Source organism: Chanodichthys erythropterus, chromosome 8 (genome assembly GCF_024489055.1).
Source record: "Chanodichthys erythropterus isolate Z2021 chromosome 8, ASM2448905v1, whole genome shotgun sequence".
NCBI classification, from domain to species: domain Eukaryota; kingdom Metazoa; phylum Chordata; class Actinopteri; order Cypriniformes; family Xenocyprididae; genus Chanodichthys; species Chanodichthys erythropterus.
In genome coordinates, this window is record NC_090228.1 from 42,413,917 (window position 1) to 42,441,912 (window position 27,996).

At 42.3% G+C, this 27,996-nt stretch overlaps 1 protein-coding gene across 3 annotated transcripts; it reads left to right on the forward strand.

Moving 5' to 3' along the window:
- Nucleotides 1–37: 37 nt before the first annotated feature.
- LOC137024990 (oocyte zinc finger protein XlCOF6-like) lies at nucleotides 38–27,813 on the forward strand. 3 transcript variants are annotated; one of them, XM_067392977.1, is made up of 4 exons: nucleotides 38–87; nucleotides 1,223–1,441; nucleotides 3,656–5,111; nucleotides 5,218–5,995. In XM_067392977.1, exons 2-4 carry the CDS (start codon nucleotides 1,270–1,272, stop codon nucleotides 5,441–5,443), a joined length of 1,854 nt encoding a protein of 617 aa, XP_067249078.1. In that variant the 5' UTR covers nucleotides 38–87; nucleotides 1,223–1,269; the 3' UTR covers nucleotides 5,444–5,995. The 3 variants fall into 3 exon arrangements, with proteins under 3 accessions (XP_067249078.1, XP_067249079.1, XP_067249080.1); XM_067392978.1 differs by lacking the exons at nucleotides 3,656–5,111; nucleotides 5,218–5,995 and adding an exon at nucleotides 26,184–27,813; XM_067392979.1 differs by lacking the exons at nucleotides 38–87; nucleotides 1,223–1,441; nucleotides 3,656–5,111; nucleotides 5,218–5,995 and adding exons at nucleotides 13,767–13,774; nucleotides 26,184–27,813.
- The last annotated feature ends 183 nt before the right edge of the window (nucleotides 27,814–27,996 follow it).

Genomic DNA, 27,996 nt, shown 5'->3' on the forward strand with positions numbered 1-27,996 from the left:
TTAACGGGACTTTTATTTTGGTATGGAGATATTACGTCAGAAGGCTGCGCCGCGCTGCTGTATCTGTTGTGATTCGGCCGAGGAAAGGTTGGTGGTTTAAAGCATACAAGTTGTTTAAATCAATGCAAACTGTTTAATCATGTTTATAGTTTAATATACGTACCGCAAAACTGTTGTTTGTTATTGGCTCTAATATTTGAATGCTTTAATTAACAGTAATGAGCGTTATTTTTGTGAGTAAAGCGCAGTCATACATGAGTAACAGCAAAGGTGCGTCTCATTTCGTACCCTATATATTTATCGTGAATGAATTAATCATAAACACGAATTTGGTCACTGGCATATAGCGATAAAGAAACGGAGCTTTTTGAAACTCCGAGTCAATTGAACCAAATGCTTTATGATTCAGTGATTCGAAGTGCTCGAGTCGCCGCGCGCAGACGAGACATGCTGGTCAAAACACAAACAAACACGCGTGTTTATTTTTTTACAAACTGTAAATTTTTCCTTCGAAGTGTTACATATCATTACAGACTACATGTAAAGAATGAATGAATGCCTAGATAAAAATTTACTATATTTTGTTCCTTTATTAATTTGAAGCGCTAATTTTGAGTGTTTGTTTGGCTAATCAGGTCATTTAACACCATTAACTTTTACTGAATCCCTTACCAGTGCTCTGACTACTGATCTAGGGAGCGTATTGAGATGCATCCAGAGATATTGATATAGAGATATAGTTGGGATTTATCCTTCTTTCTGTTAACTATTTTCTTCTTAAAATGTTATTTCCCCCAAAAATAAAGAAATTTCTCTCCTTCCTTTTTTTTCAACCTCATGTCATTCCAGTCGCATTTGTTTTTAATGAAATCTGAGAGCTTTCTGTCCGTCCATTGACAGTCTACGCAACTACCACTTTCAAGCCCCAGAAAGGTAGTAGCCTAAAGACAGTCATTAAACTAATCCATGTGACTCCAGTGGTTTAACCTCAATTTTGTGAAGTACAACATAGTAATCTCCAACACGTTCACGAGAGCACCATGGCGCATGCGCGTTGTGTTAACATGAGAGCAGACACTGTTGCATGAGCAAACCTTTGTGTTCTGAAGATGAACAAATGTCTTAAAGGTTTGGAACGACATGAGGATGAGTAATTAATGACAGAATTTTCATTTGGGGGTGAACTAAACCTTTAAACATGACAAATTGTTCAAACACACAGAAAAACTCCTGGTGAAGCAGCTGAGATCCATGTGACATATTATAAAGATGGCGTTAATAAAAGTGGAGAGTGAAGACTTAAAGATTGAAGAAGTATTCAGTCTGAAACAAGAAGATACTGAGGAACAAACAAAGATGGAGTTTATTAAAGAGGAGATTGAAGATTTGAAGATAGAAGAAACATTCAGTCTGAAACAAGAAGATACTGACACACAAACAGGTTGGTTTCATTCTCCAAGCTGAACTCAGTTATTTGATTCATATCAAAATGTCCAGATTTACAGAAATTAATGATATTTTTGAAGAATGTCAGATTAGTGTCCTAATTAAAGCGGTTTTATTTGATATGGAGTGGGTTGCCTCATGTGGGCAGACATGTTGAGATCACATGACCAGGCATATACTAATGAACTGAACTGAAAGCACAATAGTTCCATTGCAACACCAGCGTCCAACAGCAGCCCTCGCCTCCGCTATTTTGGGGTGAATGCGACTCTGCATATGGCAATATCAACTACTTTGATAAAAAAAACAGCACCCTTTGTATTAATGCTGAAACCCAACCTGAAGAATGACAACACATAACATACAATCACTAGATACGACATCATGATATTTTTTTAATAATTTAAGTATTCTACTTTTTTTCACAAAAGTGGAGTAATAGTAAATGTGTAAAGTTGAATAAAACTACCTTAAATATGTACTTAATGGTTGTATTCCACAACTGATAACGTAAAACGTGTATATATAAGATAATACAACATTTACTGGTGTCATAAAATTTACTGATGACTTAATTTGATTTTTTTTTTATTGCGCTTCTGATTTGGCGGTGATTCGCCGATTTTGGGTGCGTAGTATGTGATAGATTTTGATCCGTATAAAGAGTCTAACCATTACTTTTTGCACTTCTCCGTGTCTCACACTACTCTACTGCGTTCACTGAGTTTTTTTGCAGTGGATTGCCGAACATTGCGTTCTTATTCCACTTTGACTTCTCGTTCATTTGTCTTTTTTTTTTTTTTTGTATCTGTGCTGTTGTCCAGTTGGCATTTTCACTCCATTTTCACTATGCTACCGAAGAACCACCTTGTGGCTGTTAGCAAAAAAGCATCAGCGTTTCGCCACTTGGCTTGTATACTCATTGCTTCAGGTGAACATGAGAAGATCTTAACTCTACTTTTAGGTGTTTATTATTATGATGACACTTGTTAAATTAGGAAAAATAATATAATTTAATTTGTGTAACATTTAAACCATACATCAACTTCTAGATTGGAAACAATGAAAATCATTAATTTCTATCACTTTATTATTCTACAAGAGTATCTGAAGTGGGGGAAAAAAACATTTATTTTCTTTGTGGTAAACAGGGGAAATACATTAAAATGTTTTTGGTGTTTTCATGGTTTCTATGGAAGAAAAAATGGAAATTGAGGGTTACGTGTGTATGACGTCACTGACAGACAACACAATGAGAAGGTCATTATACTGGTTAAAATAGCTGTTTGCTTAGGATTTAAATATTGTTGGAAACATTTGGGATATATAATGTTACACAGTACAAAAACAAGTACACAAGTCAAGAAAATTTTACTGTTGGGCGAAAAACCTCGTATCCTTACTGTTGGTCACCCTTTACGTCTCTCTGTGGGTTTTACCAGTATTTAACCAAAATAAAAAGTATTTAAAAGAGCTTTTGACTAAACCTCGTAACTCCTGGATCCTCAAACTGTGGGCAAAACCTTGTAACTCCACTCCGTATTTTTGAATTGAAGTGCCGTGAACAGCAGAGCTGAAGGTAAGCATTGAACTTTCTTCTTAGGCAAATATGTTTTAGAAGTAGCCTCAGGTGGTTGGAAAATATGCATTGTATCTGTTTAACAAAATTTAGCTCTGATTTTAACATTGTGATTATAGATTGAAAAGTTTGCTGAGAAGACTAGTGATGTGACAAGAAATTGTCATCAGCAGAAGTGTCATCTGTATAGCTAGATAACCAAATTCTTGCTATTTAGGCAAACTACTGCTTTTTTTATATACAATGTCTATGTCCTTGGAGGAAATGTGTGCAATGGTCAATGTGTCCTATGAGGAAGCCAGAAAACTAATTCCAGTTAGACACAGATAGAGACAGCAAAGAAGGAGAGAACAGCAAAAAGGTAGAACAAAAAAGGATGGGAGATAATCCCAGCTCAGAGAAAGAGAATGAGGAAACAACACTGGAGAGTGTCGAGAGAGAGAGAAATTTTGAAACCGAAGCAGATATAGTGAACAATGTGTTAATTGTTCATGTTGTGTAGGAATTGATATTTCCATGTACTGTATAATGAGTGGTAATTATTGTTGAATGGATAGATGGGCACATTTCACAGCAGTAGCACACATATATACATGCACACTAATGTTTTCTCTTGTTGTTTTTTGTTAGATTCCTGTGATGGCACTGAGAGTGTTAGAGTTCGAGGAAGAAAGAGGAAGGGTACAAGTAATTTTAAGTGTGTGCAGAAAAAAAGAAGAATGATGGGACAACCCTATGTTGGGATAAGCGGGAAAGAACAGGCTAACATAGAGCCCCGGGTAATGGGACCAAGATGCCAGTCAGCTGGATGTATGAAGTCCTCCAAGCATCACTGCAGTACAATTGGAGAAGCAGACAGGGAGAATATTTTTAAATGTTTTTGGGAGAACATGAACTGGGAAGAGAAAAAAATTTATGTGCGTAGTTTGGTAGACGTCATCCCAGTACAGAGGAGAAGGGGGTCTGAAAATTCAAGAAGGTCATCTACTCTTAATTTCTTTTTAAAAGTTGATGGACAGAGAAAAAGGGTGTGCAAGAGTTTGTTTTTGGCAACACTCGGACTAGGGGAATGGTCTGCCCTTAACTGGGTGCAAGACACAGGAAATACACAGCAGAATGAAGCATTATGTCACCGACGTAAGGCTCAAGAGTTCATGAAGAGTTTTCTACAGGATCTCCCTAAGGTGCCTTCCCACTTCTGTAGGTCGTCAACATCAAAACAGTTCCTGGAGCCTGTCTTTAAGTCTGTGATTGACGTGTATAATGTGTACCATCGAGCTGCTGAGGAAAAGATGCTGAGACCATTCTCAAGGCAGGTGTTCTCAGAAGAATTAAGGCAGCAGAACCTCAGTCTTTACCATCCAAAGAAGGACCAGTGTAATACCTGCTTCTCATTCAAGGCTGGTAACTTGTCAGATAACGAGTGGCAGGCCCACTTACTTAAAACTGAAGAGGCCTGTGCAGCAAAATTGCAGGACAAAAATGATGCGAGCGAAAAGACCATGGTTGTCTGCATGGATCTGCAAGCCCTCCTCCTTTGCCCCAGATTCAACTCATCGGCTCTTTACTATAAAACAAAACTCGCCGTCCACAACTTTACAATTTATGACACATCTACACACGACACCACTTGCTATGTCTGGCATGAAGGTGAGGGAGCTCTCTCTGCCAGTGAGTTTGCATCCTGTATCACCGATTTCCTCTCTGAGCATAAGGAGTATGAGAAGTACATTTTGTGGAGCGATGGTTGTGGGAACCTAAACCATAATTTGGTGCTCAGCAATGCTCTTCTGAAGTTTTCCACAGAGAATGAGAAGGTAGTGATTCAGAGGTTCCTGGAGAAGGGGCATACAGAGATGGAATGTGACTCAGTGCACACTGTCATTGAAAGACGTCTGAGAAACCAGGAAATCTATGTCCCAGCGCAATATGTTGCCCTGATGAAGACGGCGTGCTCCAAGCCCAACCCATATAAAGTCAAATATGTGGACCATAACTTCTTCCAAGACTTCACCAAACTGAGGCTCTGCAAGTCTATCCACCCAGGGATCAAACTTGATGACTCATCTGATATCAGAGCCATCAGGTAACTTTCAAACTAAAATCATGTCTTTCACCAGCAAAAGTATAATAATTCTGTGTAAATGGTGTTGTTAGAAATCTGTAAACTCTTTCTTTTTGCATGTTGTTAGGTACAACATAAATGGCACAATGGACTTCAAGATCCAGCACTCAGCTGATTGGACTCCATTTTCAAAGCACCAAAAAATAAAACACACCACCTCAGCCACACCTTCAGTCACTCCACTCTATACAGAGAGCCTGAAGATAAAGGAGATGAAATACAGACACCTCCAAGACCTCAAGGAGATCATACCAAAAGACTTCCACAGCTTTTATGACAATCTAAAACACTAGGAAACAAAAATACGTTCAGTCACTCACTCACATGCATACACAAAACAAAACAAAATAAAATGACAGACCGTTAATATACATTGTTGGTAGATGCATTGCTGTAATTTTGTGAGATCGATTTTTCAATGGGTGCCATCCCTTTGAGCGTGCCTCAGGCCAACGGTTCTGTTTAAATTGTTCATTTTGCTACTGTGCTTGCATCATTATCCAATGTAAATTAAGAGCAAATTTTCATTGATAATGGACTACATGTTTTTAACTTCTTAGAACTTGATTACATGCACAATAATAAATGCATTAAAATAGGTGAATCTATTAAGTGTATATTACTATACTATTATTAAAGGGGTCATGAATTGATAAATACAAATTTTCTTTGAGCTTTTGACATATAAGAGGTTATCATACTATAAGAATATCCTGTATTTTTCATAACTGAAAACTTCCTCGAAAATGACTCGTTTTGGAATGTGCCAAGATATTTGAAAGAATGCTTCTGCAGAAGATCAGCTCCTACTCCAACATTGTTACCATTGTAGCTCAGCCCACTGATTCGTGCATGACAAATAGTAGGTAAATAACATTCATAACGCTAACACTAGATTGAGCAACTGAAGAATGCAAAATGTTGAGCAGTGTCAGGTTGTGGAAAAACAGTCATTGTATAATCTTCCTTCTGATTCCAACATTAGGAATGTGTGGTTGAACTTTATTTTTAATGAGGTTCCAGATTGCGTGAGTATTACTGCCTTCATACGATTTTCCTAGGTAAACATTGCACATGAACACCCTCCCATTTCAAAACTTGAATGCGATAAGCTTGTAATCGCGACTACAGAAGTGGGAATTATCCACATGAAGACAGCATTTGTTCACTTCATCTCAACGTGGATTCCTTTGTAAACAATACAATGGCAGATTTTCAAAGGCTGAAATTAAAGAACGATGCTTTGCCCTCTATATTGGAACTGACAGGAATGACGCAACATGCGCGCGAGTAAGAAAAAAAGTTGGTAACACTTTATTTTTATTTTAGTGTCATTGTTACACGTTACATGCAGCTACTATTGTAACAACTATAAATTATGCATAATTATATGCACCCAAACCCTAATCCTTACCCTGTAGTAAGTAAATGTAGGTAATCAATATCTTACAGTACTTAAATGTATAATTAGTGTAACAAAAACACCTTAAAATAAAGTGTTTTTACTTTGCAAAAGGTTTTTACTTTGTCACTAGACTTAAAAAGCATACAGTGTTTCCCCTAGGTTTACAGTGTTGGGGGGGGGGGGGTTTGGTTGGTTGGGGAAAATTGACACAGACACAAACACTTAAAGGAGTCATGGTGTTCATTTGTTTCTTTTAATGGCAGCAGTGAATATATTAAGTTATTTGAACTGTACATTAAACTAAACATGTAATTTATCCACAAAGTGTGCAGCTTTTGTCACTGCAGTGTATCTGGAAGAACATTTCCAGAGCCTCTTGATATGGGAAGTCAGAAACGTCTGGCCCATTTGTTGAGATCCGCATGCATGCTGCAAGATTGTCTCCTTGCAGCCTATTGCAGATGTTTGTCTTGACCTGCAAATGCATTAACTGTTAAATGTGATAGCTTAACATATAGCTAAAAGCAGCAAATCCTATTGTGAAAAGTTTGTATTTGTCACGGGTGCAAACACGGAGACGAGAGACAGATCCAATTGCAGGTAATTTATTGGGTAATCCAAAATCGTAGTCCACAAACAAGCATGGGTCAAAAGCCAGGTAATCAGTCCATCAAAAAACAAGAACAAAACACGGGAACAGGAAAAAAACACAGACCAGGGAAATGTGAACTGAAAACTCCATGACTAGAACAGAAACCAACAGGGTATAAATAGACAGACACTGATAACATAATACAAGACAGCTGTGAGTAATGAACATGGATAATGAGTCGGGTGAGTGTGTATGGGAATTGTAGTCCATGTAACGGGTGGAAATGAGAGTCCGGGATGGAGTGCCCTCTAGTGGCTGATAGGGCACTCTCACTGGTGATCGTGACATTACCCCCCCTCAAAGGAGCGGCTACCAGACGCTCCACCAGTCAAAAAAAACAAAAACAAAAACTCAGGAGGGAGGTGGACAGGAGGATCAGGGGGAGGGATGGCGGGCCAGATCCAGGGTCCCCAACTGATAGCCAGGGTGGTGCTGGAGGAACTGACCAGGCTGGTTCCAGCGGTTCTAGAGTCCTGGCTGGGTGCCAGGGTGGTGCTGGAGGAACAGACCAGGCTGGTTCCAGCGGGTCTGGAGTCCTGGCTGATTGCCAGGGTGGTGCCGGAGGAACTGACCAGGCTGGTTCCAACGGTTCAGACGGCCTGGGCAGTGGCGACAGGGCAGAAAGCCTGGGTGGCGGCGGCAGGGCAGAAGGCTTGGATGACGGCGGCAGGACAGAAGATCTGGGCGGTGGCGGCAGGGCAGTAGGCTTGGACGGCGGCGACAGGGCTGGCCAAGGGTGCTTCGTGGCCGTATCAGGGAGAATGAGCAGCTCGGTGACGGCCTCCGTGGCCGTATCAGGGAGAGCGGACAGCTCGGTGACGGCCTCCGTGGCCGTATCAGGGAGAGCAGAGGACTCAGGGACGGCAGCGGGCTCGGACTGGAACTGCTCTGGGACGGCAACGTGTTCGGACTGGAGCTGCTCAGGGACGGCAACGTGCTCAGGCTGGAGCTGCCCTGGGACGGCCGCGTGCTCAGGCTGGGGCTGCTCTGGGACGGCAGCGTGCTCAGGCTGGGGCTGCTCTGGGACGGCAGCGTGCTCTGGCTGGGGCTGCTCTGGGACGGCAGCGTGCTCTGGCTGGGGCTGCTCTGGGACGGCAGCGTGCTCTGGCTGGGGCTGCTCTGGGACGGCAGCGTGCTCAGGCTGGGGCTGCTCTGGGACGGCAGCGTGCTCAGGCTGGGGCTGCTCTGGGACGGCAGCGTGCTCAGGCTGGGGCTGCTCTGGGACGGCAGCGTGCTCAGGCTGGGGCTGCTCTGGGACGGCAGCGTGCTCTGGCTGGGGCTGCTCTGGGACGGCAGCGTGCTCTGGCTGGGGCTGCTCTGGGACGGCAGCGTGCTCAGGCTGGGGCTGCTCTGGGACGGCAGCGTGCTCAGGCTGGGGCTGCTCTGGGACGGCAGCGTGCTCAGGCTGGGGCTGCTCTGGGACGGCAGCGTGCTCAGGCTGGGGCTGCTCGGGCAGCGGCGGCAGGGCAAGGCGCTTTGTTGGCGCCGGCAGGGCAAGGCGCTTCGGTGGCGCCGGCAGGGCAAGGTGCTTCGGTGGCGCCGGCAGGGCAAGGCGCTTCAGTGGCGCCGGCAGGGCAAGGTGCTTGGAGAACCCACGAACAGCCACTAGAGTGGTCTCCAGGCCTTGTAGGACGGAGGAAGCCCTTTTCCTCCTTCTCCTCCACTTATGAGGGTGAGGCAGTGGCTCACCCAAAATGGACTCACTGGCTGGAGCGGACTTACTGACCGGAGCGGGCTCTGGAGCAGGCTCACTGGTTAGAGTGGGCTCACTGACTGGAGCGGGCTCTGGAGCGCACTCACTGGCTGGAGCGGGCTCTGGAGCGCATTCACTGGCTGGAGCGGGCTCTGGAGCGGACTCACTGGCTGGAGCGGGCTCTGGAGCGGACTCACTGGCTGGAGCGGGCTCTGGAGCGGACTCACTGGCTGGAGCGGGCTCTGTAGCGGACTCACTGACTGGAGCGGATTCTGGAGTGGACTCACTGACTGAAACGGGCTCTGGAGTGGCCTCACTGACTGGAGCGGGCTCTGGAGTGTACTCACTGACTGGAGCGGGCTCTGGAGAGGACACACTGACTGGAGCGGGCTCTGGAGAGGACACACTGACTGGAGCGGGCTCACTGGCTGGAGACTTCTTCCTTCTCCTCCTCCTCCTCCCTTTACCGGGGTGAAGCAGAGGTTCAGTGCCTATCTCCTCTGTGGCGACTGGAAAGTCTCTACGGTAGGGTACAGGGTGACCAGGTATAGCCCACTGGCTTCTAAAACCAAGATATTTGATGAAGCTCCAGAAATCCAGGATCTGAAGACCCTCCAACTCCCACTGAGGCAGAGGGTCATCCAGGCATATATTAAAAATTTCCTTCAGAGTGACATCACTATATCCCAGCCCTACCGCCAGGGTCCAAAACAATTGTGCCATACCACCCACCTCTCTGCCCTGTTGTCTCAGGGTGGTTAAGTTCTCCAGGCGAGCCATCCGTTCCTCTGCAGTGGTTGGAGGAGTGATAAAGATTCCCATCCTGCTGGATCCTTAGGTGATGGAGTTTTCTGTCACGGGTGCAAACACGGAGACGAGAGACAGATCCAATTGCAGGTAATTTATTGGGTAATCCAAAATCGTAGTCCACAAACAAGCATGGGTCAAAAGCCAGGTAATCAGTCCATCAAAAAACAAGAACAAAACACGGGAACAAGAAAAAAACACAGACCAGGGAAATGTGAACTGAAAACTCCATGACTAGAACAGAAACCAACAGGGTATAAATAGACAGACACTGATAACATAATACAAGACAGCTGTGAGTAATGAACATGGATAATGAGTCGGGTGAGTGTGTATGGGAATTGTAGTCCATGTAACGGGTGGAAATGAGAGTCCGGGATGGAGTGCCCTGTAGTGGCTGATAGGGCACTCTCACTGGTGATCGTGACAGTATTACCCTGTTCATGGTTGAGAAGTCCCTTTCACAGTTTGGGTACAGGACACCAAACTCCTCATATTTTGAGGACAGTTCAGACAATATTGCCAGCTGTGTCTTGTTCTGAAAATGTTAAAAATGATATCAGTAACACAGTGTAGTGTTCATGATAATGTCATGTAAAAATGTCACATTTGTAAGTTACCTTAAGTGGACCTGAGACCACTTGCTCCTTGAAAGAAGCCCATTCTTCATGGACTGTTCCAAAATCAACACAGGAACAGAACTTCTCTACCAGTATCCTCAGTTTTGTGTGTGCAGGGTCATCAGGGAGTGTAGCTGCTTGTGGACCGAGTATTCCAAATGCAGCCACAACTCCAACCTCACAGAAACGTCTCTCGAGATGGGAAATGAGGCCATCCAAATATGGATCCATCACCTAATCTAACACATGAAAAATGTCAGTAAAACTGCAACAGCTATATTTAATTTAGATCAATGAAGTCAGACAAAAGCCACATAATCATACCTGTGATTGAAATCTTTGCCAGTACTGCTGTCTGTCTCCTGCATTACCCCCTCTTCTCCCTCTTTCCTGTTCAGCAGAGATGCAGAATGCACCCAGTCCTGAAGGGTCTTCCAAATTTTGGGTCAACTTACTCAGGTGTGAGCCAGGTTGATGACCACCAGAATCTTTTATGGCCTTTATTAAGGCCAGGGTGACAGGTACCTGGGAAAAATAAGCATATTGACTCATGTGAACAGATTAAATTGTGGTACCCTATATAAAAAAAAATTAATTAACAAGATAAAACATAGCAGTTGAACTGAGTTATTTAAGTTACCTGCTCTTTGATCGCCAGGAACATGACGTCCTCCTTTTGAAAGAGCTTAGAGAGGCGTGCCAGGTGAGGGAGCACATCAGCTTGCAGATGAAGGGCAGCAATGAAGCGATAAGTGGCAAGGAATGAATAAAGTCCCTTAGCAGTAGGACATTTGCGGGTCTCTACTTCATCTGCCAAGGCACCCAGTATAGCAGTTATGTTCCTTAGGAGGTTTTTTTACTGCTTCATGTTGGGAGAGCCACCGTGTGTCCTTTACTTGCTAGTCAATGACAGAAAAAAACTGTTTAAAAATGAATATAAATGAAAGTATTCATATATGTAATTTTCTTTTAGGCGTAACTTATTTACCTTCACTTTTAGCTCACACACACCGATAATCTCTGCAGCGGCTTTCAGAGAAGCAGAGCAGTTTGCACTGTTTCTGAAGTACAGGTGCAACTGTTCCAAATGGTCTCTGAATGTAGCCATGTAAGGCACCTCTCCAGATGCATCCTTACAGGCTAGAAATAGCCTATGTGCAGCACAGTGGACACTTAGGAGCTAAGGCCATTCCTCTGATAGCTGTTTTGCAACTCCATTTTGTCTTCCTATTAAATACATTTCTTTATTAATTTAACAAGAAACAAAATATTGAAAACAGTTTAATTATTTACAAAAAGGTTATGACACCTGTCATTACAGCAGCACCATCGGTTCCAAGGCCAAAGATTAGGTGTGTAGGTATGCCCTTTGTGTGAATGATATTTTTTAGTGCTGCCACTATTGAATCTGCTTTCCCATCAGTAAGGCAAATCAGATCCAGCAATTGGCAGAAGACCTTACCCGCATTGTCCAAGTATCTAAAAAAATTATACATTTTAATACTTTTCAATGATCGGTTATTTAAATTGTATTGGTCAACGAAATGTTGCACTTTGAGTAGATCTACCTCACGTGAATGTCTAGCTGTCTGCACACAGATACATCTGTGGTCTCATCAATCTCCAAGCCTATGGCTCGTGACAGAGAAATATCCCTCAATATTGGCTTTTCAATGACAGTTGCTAGAATTTCAAGCATTTCATCAATTATTCTATGTGATCTATAGTTGGTGCTTTTGCCAATCTAAATTTTTTTTTAAATTTCATTTCTCAAAGCTTCATGTTCCAGGACAACTGTGGGCTCAAATGATGCAAGGACAGTGTTGCCTGAAATTACATGCATCATTTGTAATAAAGATTCAAACATATTATTGGTCGAATCATAATAAAATAAAATTACCTGCTATCAAACTTGACTGGTGCTGACAGGCTGTTCTATGATGCTCAGATGCCATATGTTTGTCAAGTTTGTCCTTTCTGTAGGACTGGCAGGAAAACTCTATAAATGGCCGGGTCTGATTTCCTCTCACAACCGCTTGTTTATGCTGTCTACATATTCAACAGAACATTCCTAAAACCAAAAAGAAATCTTAAATAATTTCCTTTTCATTCTTTATGTGCTATCTATCTATCTATCTATCTATCTATCTATCTATCTATCTATCTATCTATCTATCTATCTATGTCACATAAATTGGTTGTCTGGGAGGGTAATGCTTTGTAAAAGTTCCCTGTAAAGTCAATTCTGAGAATTCTTTCTAAACACTTTATAAATGTTACAAATGAATTGCTGAAACACATTACAAAGACTGTGAATTGTGTAATGCTTAATTGTGAAGTTAGAGCATTAAACAGTTTTTTACCAAGGATTTTTTGGGCAGAGCTAAAACGGGGGTCTGATGACGCACTTGGACGCCCGAGCATAGCCCCTCCCCTAACACTATATAACTGTCGATGACGCACCGAGCATGGCGCCGCCTCTACAGCAGTTTACTCGTTCAATCTCGAGTGTCATTACAGTCATACAGCCCTTTGCACATTTAGCTACTAATGCCTTCGTCACGCACATGCATATTACATGGTTGTTATAATATACAATATGCTCGGTCTCCTTATTTAAATTTCCTAAAACGATGATATGAAGGATTCTAAAGTGATCGTTCTACACTGGATAATTTTACAAACTTTCATCAGACAGCTGGGATTCACAGATAATCGTCTGTTTTTGGTGAATGTGACTGAATAGACCTCGGCCCCCCTCCCGCTCCACCGATAACCGATGATATATGGGGCCGGACAGAAGGCGTTTCTCAATTTCAAGGATACTTCCTTGGCAGGACTGGTCCTTCCAAGTCACTTCCTTCAGAGGCTAGACGAGGCTCCTCTTTAGCATTCGGAGAACACGTAAATGGAACAGACTGGCATTTGCATGTCATTACGTCAATACGTCAGTGAAAAGGCCCGCTTTTGGCGCTGAAAAATGCTAGTGACGGCAACCAAGCTAACAATTGTTAAATGACGGTCCGGTTCAGTTAGCCATCAATAACGTAATTTGTATTTGTATAATTTATAAAATCAATTCGGTAGTAATTTGTACTGGCATTTAAACGTTAAACTTTATTTATCTGACATATTTACTACAGTTATAACATGTTTGGTAACGTAAATATACTTACATTTGAAAGCATATTGCCCGCTAACGTCCGACATTTTTTTTTTAATTCTGAGGATCCTCGACATTGGAACAGTCCTTCGACGGATGTCGATGACGTAGCATCCTCGAAATTCTGGCTTCCGAGGATCCTTCCTTGACATTGAGAAACGTCCACTGTCTCTCCCGTCCCGGCCTTCATCTTCCTGTCTTGCGGTACCGTCATTTGTCGACTCAACAACAGTCGGCAGTACGTGCCCACCAATGAGTGTAAATTGCAGAGTTTGTCATAATTAGTAGGTAGTCCACAGTAACTCTACTAAAATTTGCAACCCTCTAAATGATTCTTTTTATATGCATCAGTATGTTTGACTCATTAGACTCAAGTCAGTTGAGACAGTAGCTCTCGCGAGTGGGCGTGGTTTCAGCGCAGACAGCGGACACGCCCCCAGCGTTTGAGAGCAGAGAGCGCTGCCTATTTTCAGAGATTTTGATATCTTATTTCATTTACTTGCAGATTTTTTTAATCATTTAAATTTGGCTGGGTGGTTAATAACACATTTTCCTGCGGTGTGACAAACTCAGAACACATAGGCCTACTTTAAAATGACTTTACAGGGACATAACATATCTATTTAAAAAAAAAAAAAATAAACCTATTTAAATCTTTTTAAAATGTGTTAGATGAGAACCCTGCTGTCACGTTTATTTATGTATGTATTTAGTTACTTACCAAGATCAGTCTTGTACAGCCAAGCTGGGTCAAAACCTGTCATCCGGTGATGACTGTGTCATGATGAATCACAGGAAGCAATTGCAAGTTACAAGGTTTATTGTAGAGAGAAAACAGAGATGGACACAAACAGTCGATGAATGGTGCAGGCTTCCAGTGACGCAGGGACTGAGATGATCCGTTGGTGGTGAGTGAAGGTGACGAGAAGTGACGTGAAGATAAATCCAGGGTCCAGACATAGAACGAGCAACGTAGACAACCAACTGGACTGAAGACGAGATGAACAGGAACTCCGGTCAGGAACAGACGAAACACTCACGACACAGGACACCAAACAACGATCTGACAATGGAGATGAGAATGAGGTGAGTATATATAGGGGAGTGAATGAGCAGCAGGTGATGGGATGATGAGCGGCAGCTGGATCAGCTGATGAGCCGCGTGGCCTGGACACGCCCACAAACACACTCGCACACACACAAGCACAAACACACCCACAGCTGTCAAAACACAGAGCACGCGACAAGAAGGAAACAATGTATCTGTGAACCGTGACAGTACCCCTCCTCCTAGGGACGCCTCCTGGCGTTCCCCGACTCCCTTACCTGTCGATTGAAATCATCGATAAGGGTGTGATCCAGGATGTCTCTGGCAGGAACCCAACTTCTCTCCTCCGGTCCGTAACCTTCCCAGTCCACCAAGTACTGAAATCCACGTCCCCTCCGCCTCGAGTCCAGAATACGGTTGACCGAATAGGAAGGTTCCCCATCTACGAGTCGCGACGGTGGGGGAACCGGAGCAGGCGGATTAATATTGGAATGAAAAACGGGTTTGATCTTGGATACATGGAAGGCGGGATGAACTCTCCTGTACGCTGGAGGAAGTTTGAGGCGGACTGCCACCGGACTAATGATCTTGGTGACAGTAAACGGACCAATAAATTTGGGAGCAAGCTTATTAGAGACGGATCGGAGAGGAATGTTCTTAGTTGAAAGCCACACTTTTTGACCAACGACGTATACAGGAGGCCTTGACCGGTGGCGATCGGCCTTGGCCTTGGTGCGCTCCCTCACTTGGAGAAGAGTCTCTCGGGCTCTCGTCCAAGTGCGGTGACACCTCTGGACAAAGGCGTGAGCAGAGGGGACCGCGACTTCGGATTCCAGACTAGGAAAAATAGGTGGCTGGTAACCTACGCTACACTCAAACGGAGATAGGCCCGTGGACGACACTGGTAAAGTATTGTGCGCGTACTCCACCATCGAAAGTTGCTGACTCCAGGAGGAAGGATTCTTAGAGACCAGACATCGCAACGTTCGCTCCAAATCTTGATTGGCTCTCTCAGTCTGGCCATTGCTCTGGGGGTGAAACCCTGAGGACAAACTAACCGTCGCCCCTAGCAATCTACAAAACTCCTGCCAAAATCTGGACACAAACTGGGGACCTCTGTCAGAAACCACGTCTATCGGGAGGCCATGAAGCCGAAAGACGTGGTCAATGACTGTAACCGCTGTCTCCTTGGCTGATGGTAATTTGGGCAAGGGAATGAAATGAGCCGCCTTCGAGAATCGGTCCACTACGGTCAAAACAACCGTGTACCCTTGGGAGGGTGGGAGGGCGGTGATAAAATCTAGCGAAATATGTGACCAGGGTCTCGAAGGGACTGACAGCGGTTGAAGCAACCCATCCGGGGAACGATTGGAAGTCTTGCCAACGGCACAAGCTGAGCAAGCCAATACAAAATCGCGGACGTCCCGAGCCATGAGAGGCCACCAGAATCGTTGCTTGACTAAAAATTTAGTTCGACTGACTCCTGGATGACACGCTACGTTGGAGCAATGACCCCATTGAATGACCACGGACCGTAGTTGCTCCGGCACGAATAAGCGGTTCGGTGGACACTCGGGCGGAGGCGTTACCCCTTCTAGAGCCAACTTGACTCTCGATTCGACCTCCCATGTGAGAGTGGAGACCACTAACGTCTCAGGTAAAATGCACTCGGGAGTAGACGGGCGTTCGGAACGATCAAAAATACGAGACAAAGAGTCGGGTTTGATGTTCTTAGAACCCGGGCGGTACGAGAGAGTAAAATCAAAACGTCCGAAAAAAGTGCCCACCGAGCCTGCCTGGAGTTCAACCTTTTGGCAGTTCTGATATATTCTAAATTCTTGTGGTCGGTCCATACAATGAAAGGCACCCCAGAACCCTCCAACCAATGGCGCCATTCCTCCAAAGCCAACTTGACTGCCAGCAACTCCCTATTACCAATGTCGTAGTTGCGTTCGGCGGGAGACAATCGATGAGAAAAAAACGCGCACGGGTGCATCTTATCGTCTGCGGAAGAACACTGGGATAACACTGCTCCTACCCCCACCTCTGATGCGTCGACCTCTACCACAAACTGCCGTGATGGATCAGGGGCAACAAGAATGGGGGCTGAAACGAAGCAGGCCTTCAGTTTGGCAAACGCAGCCTTGGCTGCGTCTGACCACCTGAACGTAGTTTTGGGAGAGGTCAAGGCAATCAGAGGCGAGGCTAGTTGGCTGAAGTTGCGAATGAACCGCCGGTAAAAATTGGCGAACCCCAGAAACCTCTGTAGGGCCTTACGGGAATCTGGACTTGGCCAATCCACCACAGCCTTAACCTTCTCAGGATCCATGCGCACTCCCTCAGTCGACACGATGTACCCTAGGAAAGGAACAGACTGTGCATGAAAAACGCATTTCTCCGCCTTGACAAAAAGCCCATTCACTAACAACCTCTGAAGCACTCGTCGAACGTGCTGAACATGCTCCTGGAGAGATGAGGAAAAAATCAATATGTCGTCCAGGTAGACATATATGAACTGATCAACCATATCTCTCAGCACGTCATTGACGAGTGCCTGGAAGACCGCTGGGGAGTTGGAAAGCCCGAACGGCATAACCAAGTATTCAAAGTGCCCCCTGGGGGTGTTAAAAGCGGTCTTCCATTCATCCCCCTTCCTGATGCGAACCAAATGATAAGCATTTCTTAAATCCAATTTTGTGAAAATGGACGCTCCCTGCAACCTCTCGAAAGCTGAAGACATTAACGGCAAAGGATAGGTATTCTTTACCGTAATGTTGTTCAGCCCCCGGTAGTCAATACAAGGTCGCAGGGACCCGTCCTTCTTCCCCACAAAAAAGAACCCCGCCCCCGCTGGAGAAGAGGAAGGGCGGATGAACCCGGCTGCCAGTGAATCAGAAATATATTTCTCCATGGCCTCCCTTTCAGGAACCGAAAGGGAATATAACTTGCCTTTAGGCGGAGACTTTCCTGGCAATAAGTCTATAGCACAGTCGTAGGGACGGTGCGGAGGAAGAGAAGCAGCCCTAGACTTACTGAACACCTCCTTCAGGTCGAGGTACTCAACGGGCACGTTAGACAGATCCACTGCTTCCTCCTGTAAAACAGAAACAGAAACGGACGAACAGGCAGAGACAAGACAAGACTTATGACACTGCTCGCTCCAGGCCACGATGGAGTTCTGGATCCAGTCTACCCGGGGGTTGTGTCGGATCAGCCACGGATGACCAAGGACAACGGGGGTCTGTGGAGAATCAAAAATGAAAAAGGTAGTCTGTTCTGTGTGATTTCCGGCGGTGATCAGGGTGACGTTCTCGGTGCTGTGAAAAATAGTGGGGAGACTCTGTCCATTGAGTGCGTGCACGGCGATACTGTTGGTGAGAGGTCTGAAGGGAATGTGAAGTCTTATGGCAAGAGATTTGTCCAAAAAGTTACCTTCAGCACCGGAATCCAGTAGTGCACTGCAGTCGTGAAGATGATTGGACCATCCCAGTCTCACCGGGAGGAGGGTGGATGTGGTTGAGGGCTTTCCGGCGGAGATCCCACCCGACAGTAGCCTCAAACTTACTGCCGGGCTTGCCCTTTTAACGGGCAGTTGTAGGCGAAATGACCGGCTCCACCACAGTATAAACACAGTCCCTGGGACCTCCGCCTCTCCCGCTCCTCCCGGGAAAGCCGAGCTCGACCCACCTGCATGGGCTCATGGTCTTGAACGGGGCTGACCGTGTCCACGCTGCTGGAGCGAATCCCCTCCGCGCTCCTCTGGGCTGGAATCCTCCGCTCGACCCTGGTCAGCCGAGCGTCCACCCTGAGCGCCAAGTCAATAAGTTCATTAAACGTGGTCGGAAGGTCCAGCGTGTAGATCTCCCGCTGAACACGGTCAGCCAGCCCATGCAGGAACATGTCCCACTGCGCCTCCTCGTTCCAGTGGCACTCAGCCGCTAGTGTACGAAATTCGATGGAATAATCAGACACCGACTTCTCTCCTTGGCGAAGTTCCGCCAACTGCCTGGCGGCTTCTCTCCCAGCGACCGACCGGTCGAACACTCTCTTCATCTCCGCGGCGAGTGACTGGAACGAGGCGCAGCATGGGTCTTGATTCTCCCACACCGCCGTCCCCCAAAGAGAAGCCTTCCCCGTAAGGAGAGTGAGCACAAAAGCCACCTTACTCTGCTCCGTATTAAATGTCCGGGGCTGTAGAGCGAAATGCATAGAACAACGTGTCAAAAATGCTCTACAGAAATTAGGTTCACCTGAGTAGGCTTCTGGCACCGGAAGACGAGGTTCAGGACTGGCGGCGTTCTCTGGTGTGGGTGGGAGGACGGCCGGTGTGGGCGGCGCAGCGGGACCGCGGAGAAGCTGGAGCTGTTGGGTGAGCTCGGACACCTGCGTCACTAAAGCCTGCACAGCTCGCCCCGTTTCATTAAGATTTCTCTCCTGGGAATCCATACGACGCATGTTGCTGTTGATAAACTCCTCTAGGGTAGTATGCCGGGCGCTTGCTGCTTCCGTAGCTTGGTCAGATCGTTCTGTCATGATGAATCACAGGAAGCAATTGCAAGTTACAAGGTTTATTGTAGAGAGAAAACAGAGATGGACACAAACAGTCGATGAATGGTGCAGGCTTCCAGTGACGCAGGGACTGAGATGATCCGTTGGTGGTGAGTGAAGGTGACGAGAAGTGACGTGAAGATAAATCCAGGGTCCAGACATAGAACGAGCAACGTAGACAACCAACTGGACTGAAGACGAGATGAACAGGAACTCCGGTCAGGAACAGACGAAACACTCACGACACAGGACACCAAACAACGATCTGACAATGGAGATGAGAATGAGGTGAGTATATATAGGGGAGTGAATGAGCAGCAGGTGATGGGATGATGAGCGGCAGCTGGATCCGCTGATGAGCCGCGTGGCCTGGACACGCCCACAAACACACTCGCACACACACAAGCACAAACACACCCACAGCTGTCAAAACACAGAGCACGCGACAAGAAGGAAACAATGTATCTGTGAACCGTGACAGACTGGACTTTTGATGCTTGTCAGGGGCAGGATGCGCAGCACTTAAACTTGGAACAGAAGAGCTAGTGTTGCCATATTCAGTATATTTTTGAATATATTTTTGTCTGTTTTTCCTCTGTTTGACGCAACATACAGCTATGGAAAAAATTAAGAGACCACTTAACATTGATTTCTGAACTTGGAGTGGTCTCTTAATTTTTTCCATAGCTGTATTTCCCCGCGTGCGCACTCATTGGGATAATTGTAAACGCGCAAACACAGACAGAAAATACATGCCATCGTGGAAATAAGATCAATAACATATTACTTAAGGGCTATTTATTTTGTTTATTAAAATAACAAATTGTAATTTGGCGCTATAAAGAAAATCAAATCAAATTTACTTGACCTTCAAGGTCGGGGCGCCCCCCTTATGTAATGGTAGGGGAAACCCTGGCATATGAAATATGCATAATTGGTGGTATATATTTTAACTTTTACTAAAAACTTTCTGTAGCATCTTTGGTTACCAGTGTTGGGGGTAACGCATTACAAGGATCTTGAGTTACGTAATCAGATTATTTTTTTCAAGTAACTAGTAAAGTAACGCATTACTTTTTCAATTTACAACAAAATATCTAAGTTACTTTTTCACATTTATTGACTGACAGCTCTCCTGTTTCCATGTTAAGATAAATAAATGCAGAGGTGGTGTGTGCACAGTGTGAACATGATGGTTATTGTAGTTCTAGAATACATGTGAACACGTATTTACTCATCTCACTTGCACAAAACATTTCACTTTTGTGTGAAAGGGCCTTAAAATTAGCTAAAAATATAACCTTTTTGTTATTAAAAAACAAAAAAAACAAGCCCAGCCCAGGTGAGGAAGATTAATTAATGTAACATCACTTTTTGTAAAAAGTAACTAACACAATTAGTTACTTTTTTAGGGAGTAACGCAATATTGTAATGTATTACTTTTAAAAGTAACTTTCCACAACACTGTCGGTTACACTATGAAATCAAATTAGAACAACAAATACATAATAAATAAACAAAAATATAGATAAGAGGGGGGCATTGAAACTTGTTTTAACTTGCAACACTTTATCCAACCGTAGCAGTGGGCATTTCCTTCCAAATCTTCAATGCGGCACTCCCAGAAAATGGGAGTGTTTCACAATTGCATCTCTAAAACAGTGGAAAATAGCCTATTACTTATGATGTTTTTTTTTTTTTTAATGTAAAAAAAATGTGGCGAACATTAGACAACAGAATAAAATAATAAAAAAGGCAGATCATGACCCCTATTTAATAATTAATAAGTATAATTCTTTATAGTGTTTCAGTTGGCATCAGTATTGAGTATTGTTTGTGGTTTCTTCAGCCAAATGTAGAAGAATACACTGTACAATGGAAGTACTAGGAAGTTGTTTGGGCTCTTGTTTAATAAATATATACACAGGGTTGGGAAGGTTACTTTTAGATTACAAAATACATGCTTTAAAAAGTAATCAGTAACGTATTTTGTTACATTACCCAAGTTTAGTAACTTAATCTAAATAATTTGGAATACTTTGAAATACTTCACAAAAAGGACCATATTAACTTGATGTTCTGTTTTAAGTTTACAACCTGTAAATAAAAATTACCTCTACCCACCAGGATTTGGTTTTCTACTAAATTGTATTTTTAACATCAGTTAGCCTACAAAATATATATCTGCAGTTTATTAGACATAACCTATGTGTTGGTAAAGAATTTCAATATCTTGATAAACAAATTATGAAAATATATAAATATAATTCTTTTAACATCACATTCATATATAATTACTATTGATATATAATTCCTAAATTATATTTTTATATTTGTAAAAATGTGCATCAGAGGGATAACAAAATATTAAATAACAATAATGTTTTTTTTTTATATAATATAAGTTGTTTTATAGGTGTATAGAGTCAAATTGACACAGTGGTTTAAATTGTTTTATTAACAAAGTTTGTTTGTAACATTTAGAATGTTTATAAAGAAAACAAAATGAAATGATCTACCCAATAATCTCGAGAGAAGGCATATATTCAAAGCTGACACACCTACAGTTTCTCCACCACCACATTTTACAGGTTTGGAAAAAGATATGATCATTTTGTGTGAACTATCCCTAATATAAATATGTTTATACTAATATTTAACCTTAGTGCACTGATAGCTGCATTAATATTAACCATATAAACAACAAACAGCAAAGAAAAAAACTATTTGATTTTTTTTTTTTTTTTTAAATAATCCTTTATTTAATTTTTTTAATTATTATTAGTGATGCACCTATTTTGATTTTTCATAGCCAACAGAAGCAAATTGGCTGAATCTGATACTGGTTGCAGATTATATTTTAAAGCAAATTTATTTGTTGTTTATTTGTTCAAAAAATGTGTAGCTCTTTGATATTAGAGGCAAACACTGGATTTTTATCACAATCTTAACCAAGATGTTATGAACATGAGCATGATCAGTTGTTTTTCATTTAAATTATTGTATAATTTTAAGATTAACAGCAAAAACAGCATGGTCTGACTATAGCTTTGTGAGATTATGCTACATAAGACACCTGCATGAAATGTAAATTCACTCTCTGACAGTAGGTGGCGCTTATGGAACAGCAGTGATATAACGTTTCCATGGTTACCACTATATACAAACTAAGCAGTTGCGCTGGAGATAAGAGCAAAAGCCATCAAAACTTTTTTGAAGACAGTTCCCTTCAGAGATACATTCATATTAACCCCAATTTAATATTTTGATTATTTTTCCTATGTTTCGCGAGCAGTGAGCTTGTGCTGGTGCAGTATTTTCTCTGCTGGCGCATCTGGTCTCCTCTTTGTGTCCATATTCAGCGCGTGCCTGTGTTAACGTCCTGTTGACAGGCTTAGTAAATATTTCCTGAAATTTTGGGAAATTATTACAAAGCTGTTTGTTTGCAAGCCCGGAATAAAGATAGACCAAAATAAAACTAAAAAACCTTTGGATTAATGACCAGTGGAATAGTGCATCTCTATTTTTGATCATGAACTCGAGTAGCCTACGTGCCATATACCTAAACATCTGGAATGAATTATTAAGATTTTATGTTTGTCTGTTTAGTACACAAAGAAATTTTATAAAACATTATTTAACGCATGATTAAGTGGATGTTAATTCTATGAGGATTGTGTGTTATTTTTCAAAGCCCTACTCAATTCTTATAAATATTATACATAGGCTAATGATAACCATACAAAGCTCAACGTACAAGTAAATAGGAAAATAAGGAGTAAATAAGGAAAATAACATTTTCGAAGACCAAGAACAGCTTAGGCCTACCTCAAGATGCTTTTTCAGATTATGTTGAATCCTTTGAAGCCGATAGAAGTTTTGTTGCAGACATAGCTTGCATTGCACTATGATGTTACTGTACGTCCTTTTTCATGTTTATATAAGTAAAACTGTTTTTGAATATCCACTAGAGAAATGTGTTATGCCCTGTTTTCCCGTCCATTTTTTTGCGTGCGATCTCATGTCTGCACTCTGCAGGTTGCTGATATCTGATATCTGTGCGTTTTTTTAAACAGACAGAGTCGGAGAATCATCAACATTGGCTCGTTGGTTAAAAATCCTTAAACAACTTACGTTAATAGCCAATGAAATTAAATAAATGACATAAAAATTCAAAGTAATCCCTTTGGTAATCTAAAATACTTTTTGAATGTAACTGTAATTTGATTACCATATATTTAAAATGTAACTGTAACGAAATACAGTTACTCAAATTTTGTATTTTAAATACGTAACGTCGTTACATGTATTTCGTTACTCCCCAACCCTGTATATACACACACACACTCACTCAGAAGAAACTTTGTCTATAAGGCTAATGTTGTTTGCACTTTAAGCGTAATGCAATACACTTACTACCTTCAGTTGTGGCCCTTCTAATGACGGACAAAACACGTTTCCAGTATTCTCTGGTCAAAAACTTTGTAAGTATCTGAGCTTAATTTAAATAAAATTTTAATAATATAATGACACATACAAGTGATTATTTTTGAAGCAACAATGCCAGCTTTGACAACGCAATGCTCGAGACGGTCCTCACTGCAGAACACAACATCCAGGGGGTCTATATCCAACTCCTCCCACTTTACATAGCCCTAAACCTACCCGTCTCCGCCCCCTGGATCTGGATCCAACTCCTCCCACTTTACATAGCCCTTAACCTACCTGACTCCGCCCCCTGGATCTTGAGTGTTCTGCAGTGAGGGGCTACTAAACATCTGTTTGACAGCTTTCCACTTAATATTGATAATTCCATAATTTCCCCGTCTTCTCAGGTTAAGAGTTTGGGTGTCATCCTTGGTGTCTATCTTTTGAAATGCATGTTAATAATGTCACTCTGTCTGCATATTTCCACCTACTGAACATCAGTATTCTTTGTCTATTTTTTAAACCCGATACCACAGCCATTCTTGTACATGCTCTAGTTACTTCACGCATTGTGCGAAATCAGCCACCCGCATAATTACTAGAACCTCTTCCACTGTGCACATATTTCCTGTTACACTGGTTTCCTGTTAAATATCACGTAGTGTATAAGATTTAGCTTTTCACTTGCTTCATATATATACTCCGTGCTTAACGCTATAAATTGTGTTGTAATTAGAAACCAAACCTTTGACGGTCTTCAGACTACAGCGTGTGAACACAAATAAGCATGGGACCATTTAAAAGCAGCTGCCTATCAGTGGGTTCCGACAGTGTTTACACGACACCATTTTCAATTAAAAATGGAAAACTTTTATGGGTTTTGGCTGTTAAAGGTGCCATCGAACGTTTTTTTACAAGATGTAATATAAGTCTAAGGTGTCCCCTGAATGTGTCTGTGAAGTTTCAGCTCAAAATACCCCATACATTTTTTTTTAATTAATTTTTTTAACTGCCTATTTTGGGGCATCATTAAATATGAGCCGATTTATGCTGTTCGGCCACTTTAAATCTCGTGCTCTCTGACCACGGAGCTCACGCTTGCCTTAAACAGTGCCTAAACAAAGTTTACACAGCTAATATAACCCTCAAATGGATCTTTACAAAGTGTTCGTCATGCATGCGGCATGTATGTGTCGGATTATGTGAGTATTGTATACTGTTATATTGTTTACATTGATTCTGAATGAGTTTGAGGCTATGCTTCGCGGCTAACGGCTAATGCTACACTGTTGGAGAGATTTATAAAAAAAGAAGTTGTGTTTATGAATTATACAGACTGCAAGTGTTTAAAAATGAAAATAGCGACGGCTCTTGTCTCCGTGAATACAGTAAGAAATGATGGTAACTTTAACCACATTGAACAGTACATTAGCAACATGCTAACAAAACATTTAGAAAGACAATTTACAAATATCACTAAAAATATCATGGATCATGAATCATGTCAGTTATTATTGCTCCATCTGCCATTTTTTGCTATTGTTCTTGCTTGCTTACCTAGTCTGATGATTCAGCTGTGCAGCTCCAGACGTTAATACTGGCTGCCCTTGTCTAATGCCTTTCATAATGTTGGGAACATGGGCTGGCATATGCAAATATTGGGGGCGTACACCCCAACTGTCACGTAACAGTCGGAGGTCTTTTAAACAAATGAGATTCATATAAGAAGGAGGAAACAATGGAGTTTGAGACTCACTGTATGTCATTTCCATGTACTGAACTCTTGTTATTTAACTATGCCAAGATAAATTCAGTTTTTTACCTTTAATTTACACGACAATGGCGTTTGGTGGCCTAAAAAGAAACTTCTGAAAACTGGTTTCAAAGTACAAGTTTTTGAAAATGATACCGTTGTCATCTCCATGTAAACTGCAAAAACGTGAATCTTTGAAAACGGTGATGGCATGTACATGCATATTATTCACCTTATTTGTCAACGCAGAATTAAAGGAGACCTATTATGCCCTTTTTTACAAGATGTAAAATAAGTCTCTGATGTCCCCAGAGTGTGTATGTGAAGCTTTATCTCAAAATATTTTTATAGCATAATTTTTTATAGCATGTTAAAGTTGCCACTTTTAGTGGTTGAGCAAAAAGGAGCCGTTTCAGCGTGGGCCCTTTAAATGCAAATGAGCTGCTGCGATCTGCCTAAGAGGGCGGAGCTTCACAAGCTGATTCTGCTGTGACAGGATTCAGTCAAGACGCACAATAATGTCAGAAACTGCTAATATATGCTGCATGGAGATAGAACAGGTATAGTTTAATTAAATTACGGTTATAACTTATATTGTCTTCTTGTTTTTATCCACCATATTAGTACAAGCCTGCTGTACCGTCGGAACGATGGCCAAAACTATACAGATGAGTTTTATGACGTTTATTGTACTTCACACAAAAGATGAAGCATATGTTTTCACTCTAGAAAATCACTGTAAAAGCTTAATTCCTCAGGGAGTTAATCTACCTTTACTTTCTTCATTGCCTTAATCCCTCCACCCAATGTTAAGACACTGCCACAGCCAAAATTGTTTAAATCATTTATCAAGACAGGATGGGCAGGTGAACTTGTGACACTGGTGTTAATTTGTATTTGTCTCTTTTCACCTTAGACCTGATGCAGCAGAAAGAGGCTAATCAAGAACTCAATGAAGTGGAAGAGAAAAATGATTTCATAACTGGAGAAAAATCCACACAGACTGAAAAGCTGGACTCACGAAAAAGAGCTCAGAAGACCAAATCTAACATTTCTAATCGAACACAAAAACAAAACCTTGATGTCCACAAGAGAGTTCACCCTGGAAAGAAGCGTTTCACCTGCAAACTGTGTGGGAAGAACTTCTCACAAAAAGAAAGCTTTAAGAATCACATGAGAATTCACACTGGAGAGAAGCCGTTTGTATGTGGTCAGTGTGGAAAGAATTTCAGATGTAAAGAAAAGCTTAATAACCATATGAAGATTCACTCAAATGAGGGCTATTTTATATGTCATCAGTGTGGAAAGAGGTTCACAGACAGGAAATACCTTGAGAGGCATGTAAAAACTCACACTGGAGAGAAGCCATTCTTGTGCCATGAGTGTGGAAACAGTTTTCGAGTCAGTAGAAACCTAAAGAATCACATGAGAATCCATACTGGAGAGAGGCCTTTCATGTGCGATCACTGCGGAAAGAGTTTCATTAATAAAGTTAGCCTTAAAAATCACATGGACATTCACACTGGAAAGCCATTCACATGTGATCAATGTGGAAAATGTTTTGCGTATAAAACAACACTTAATGCCCACATGAGACTTCACACTGGAGAGAATCCTTTCACCTGCAAACTGTGTGGAAAGAGCTTCTCACGAAAAGGAAATCTGACGATTCACATGAGAATTCACACTGGAGAGAAGCCGTTCACATGTGTTCAGTGTGGAAAAAGTTTCAGACGTAAAGAAACTCTTTTTACCCACATGAGAATTCACACTGGAGACAGTCCTTATCCCTGCAAACTGTGTGGAAAGAGCTTCTCACGAAAAGGAAATCTGAAGATTCACATGAGAAGTCACTCTGGAGAGAGGCCTTTCACATGTGATCAGTGTGGAAAGAGTTTCAGACGTAAAGAAACTCTTAATTTCCACAAGAAGATTCACTCAAGAGAGAACCGTTTTATATGTCATCAGTGTGGAAAGAGTTTTACAGACAGCGATCTCCTTAAGAATCATGTAATAACTCACACTGGAGAGAAGCCTTTCATGTGTCATCACTGTGGAAAGACTTGTAAAAGCAAAGCAGTCCTTGAGATTCACATTAGAATTCACTCTGGAGAGAAGCCTTTCACCTGTCCTCAGTGTGGAAAGAGTTTCACACGTAAAGCAAACCTTCAGACTCACATGAGAGTTCACTCTGGAGAGAAGCCTTTCATATGCCATCTTTGTGGAAAGAATTTCAGATTTGAAGGAAACCTTAAGTGTCACATGAGGTATCACAATTGATAGAGGCCTTTCGTGTTTCGGTAGTGTGAGAAGAGTTCCACATTTCAATAGTCCTAAAAAACATAATTTACAAAATAATTATGGAAGTATTTGCAGATTGTGGCAAGAGGTTCACAACATATATAATATCGAAAGAAAAAAAAAAAAAACTCATTCACTCTGGAGGAAGGCGATTTAATCATACCTGCAAAAAATTTGCTGTTTTGAATCAAAATGTGTTGTTTATGTGAATCATGTAGATCTTTTTTTTTTTCTTTTTTTTTTAGTTGCAAGCACAATAAACTTAACAATAATAACTGGAAATTGTCTAATTTCACATAGACTGGAGTGAGACCATAGACCAGTGGTTCCCAACCTGGGGTTCAAGAGTTTTTAGGTCAAACATGGATACGAAAAACCTTTTTTTATAGTTTCTAGGAATGCTCCAAATGTTCGGCCACTTACATTTC

Excerpts from the sequence above, each read along its gene's own strand:
- LOC137024990 (XM_067392977.1), top strand. The coding sequence starts at position 1,270 with ATGGCGTTAATAAAAGTGGAGAGTGAAGACTTAAAGATTGAAGAAGTA. Across the intron at positions 1,442-3,655 it reads AGATACTGACACACAAACAG|ATTCCTGTGATGGCACTGAG; the intron begins GTTGGTTTCATT and ends GTTTTTTGTTAG. Across the intron at positions 5,112-5,217 it reads TCTGATATCAGAGCCATCAG|GTACAACATAAATGGCACAA; the intron begins GTAACTTTCAAA and ends GCATGTTGTTAG.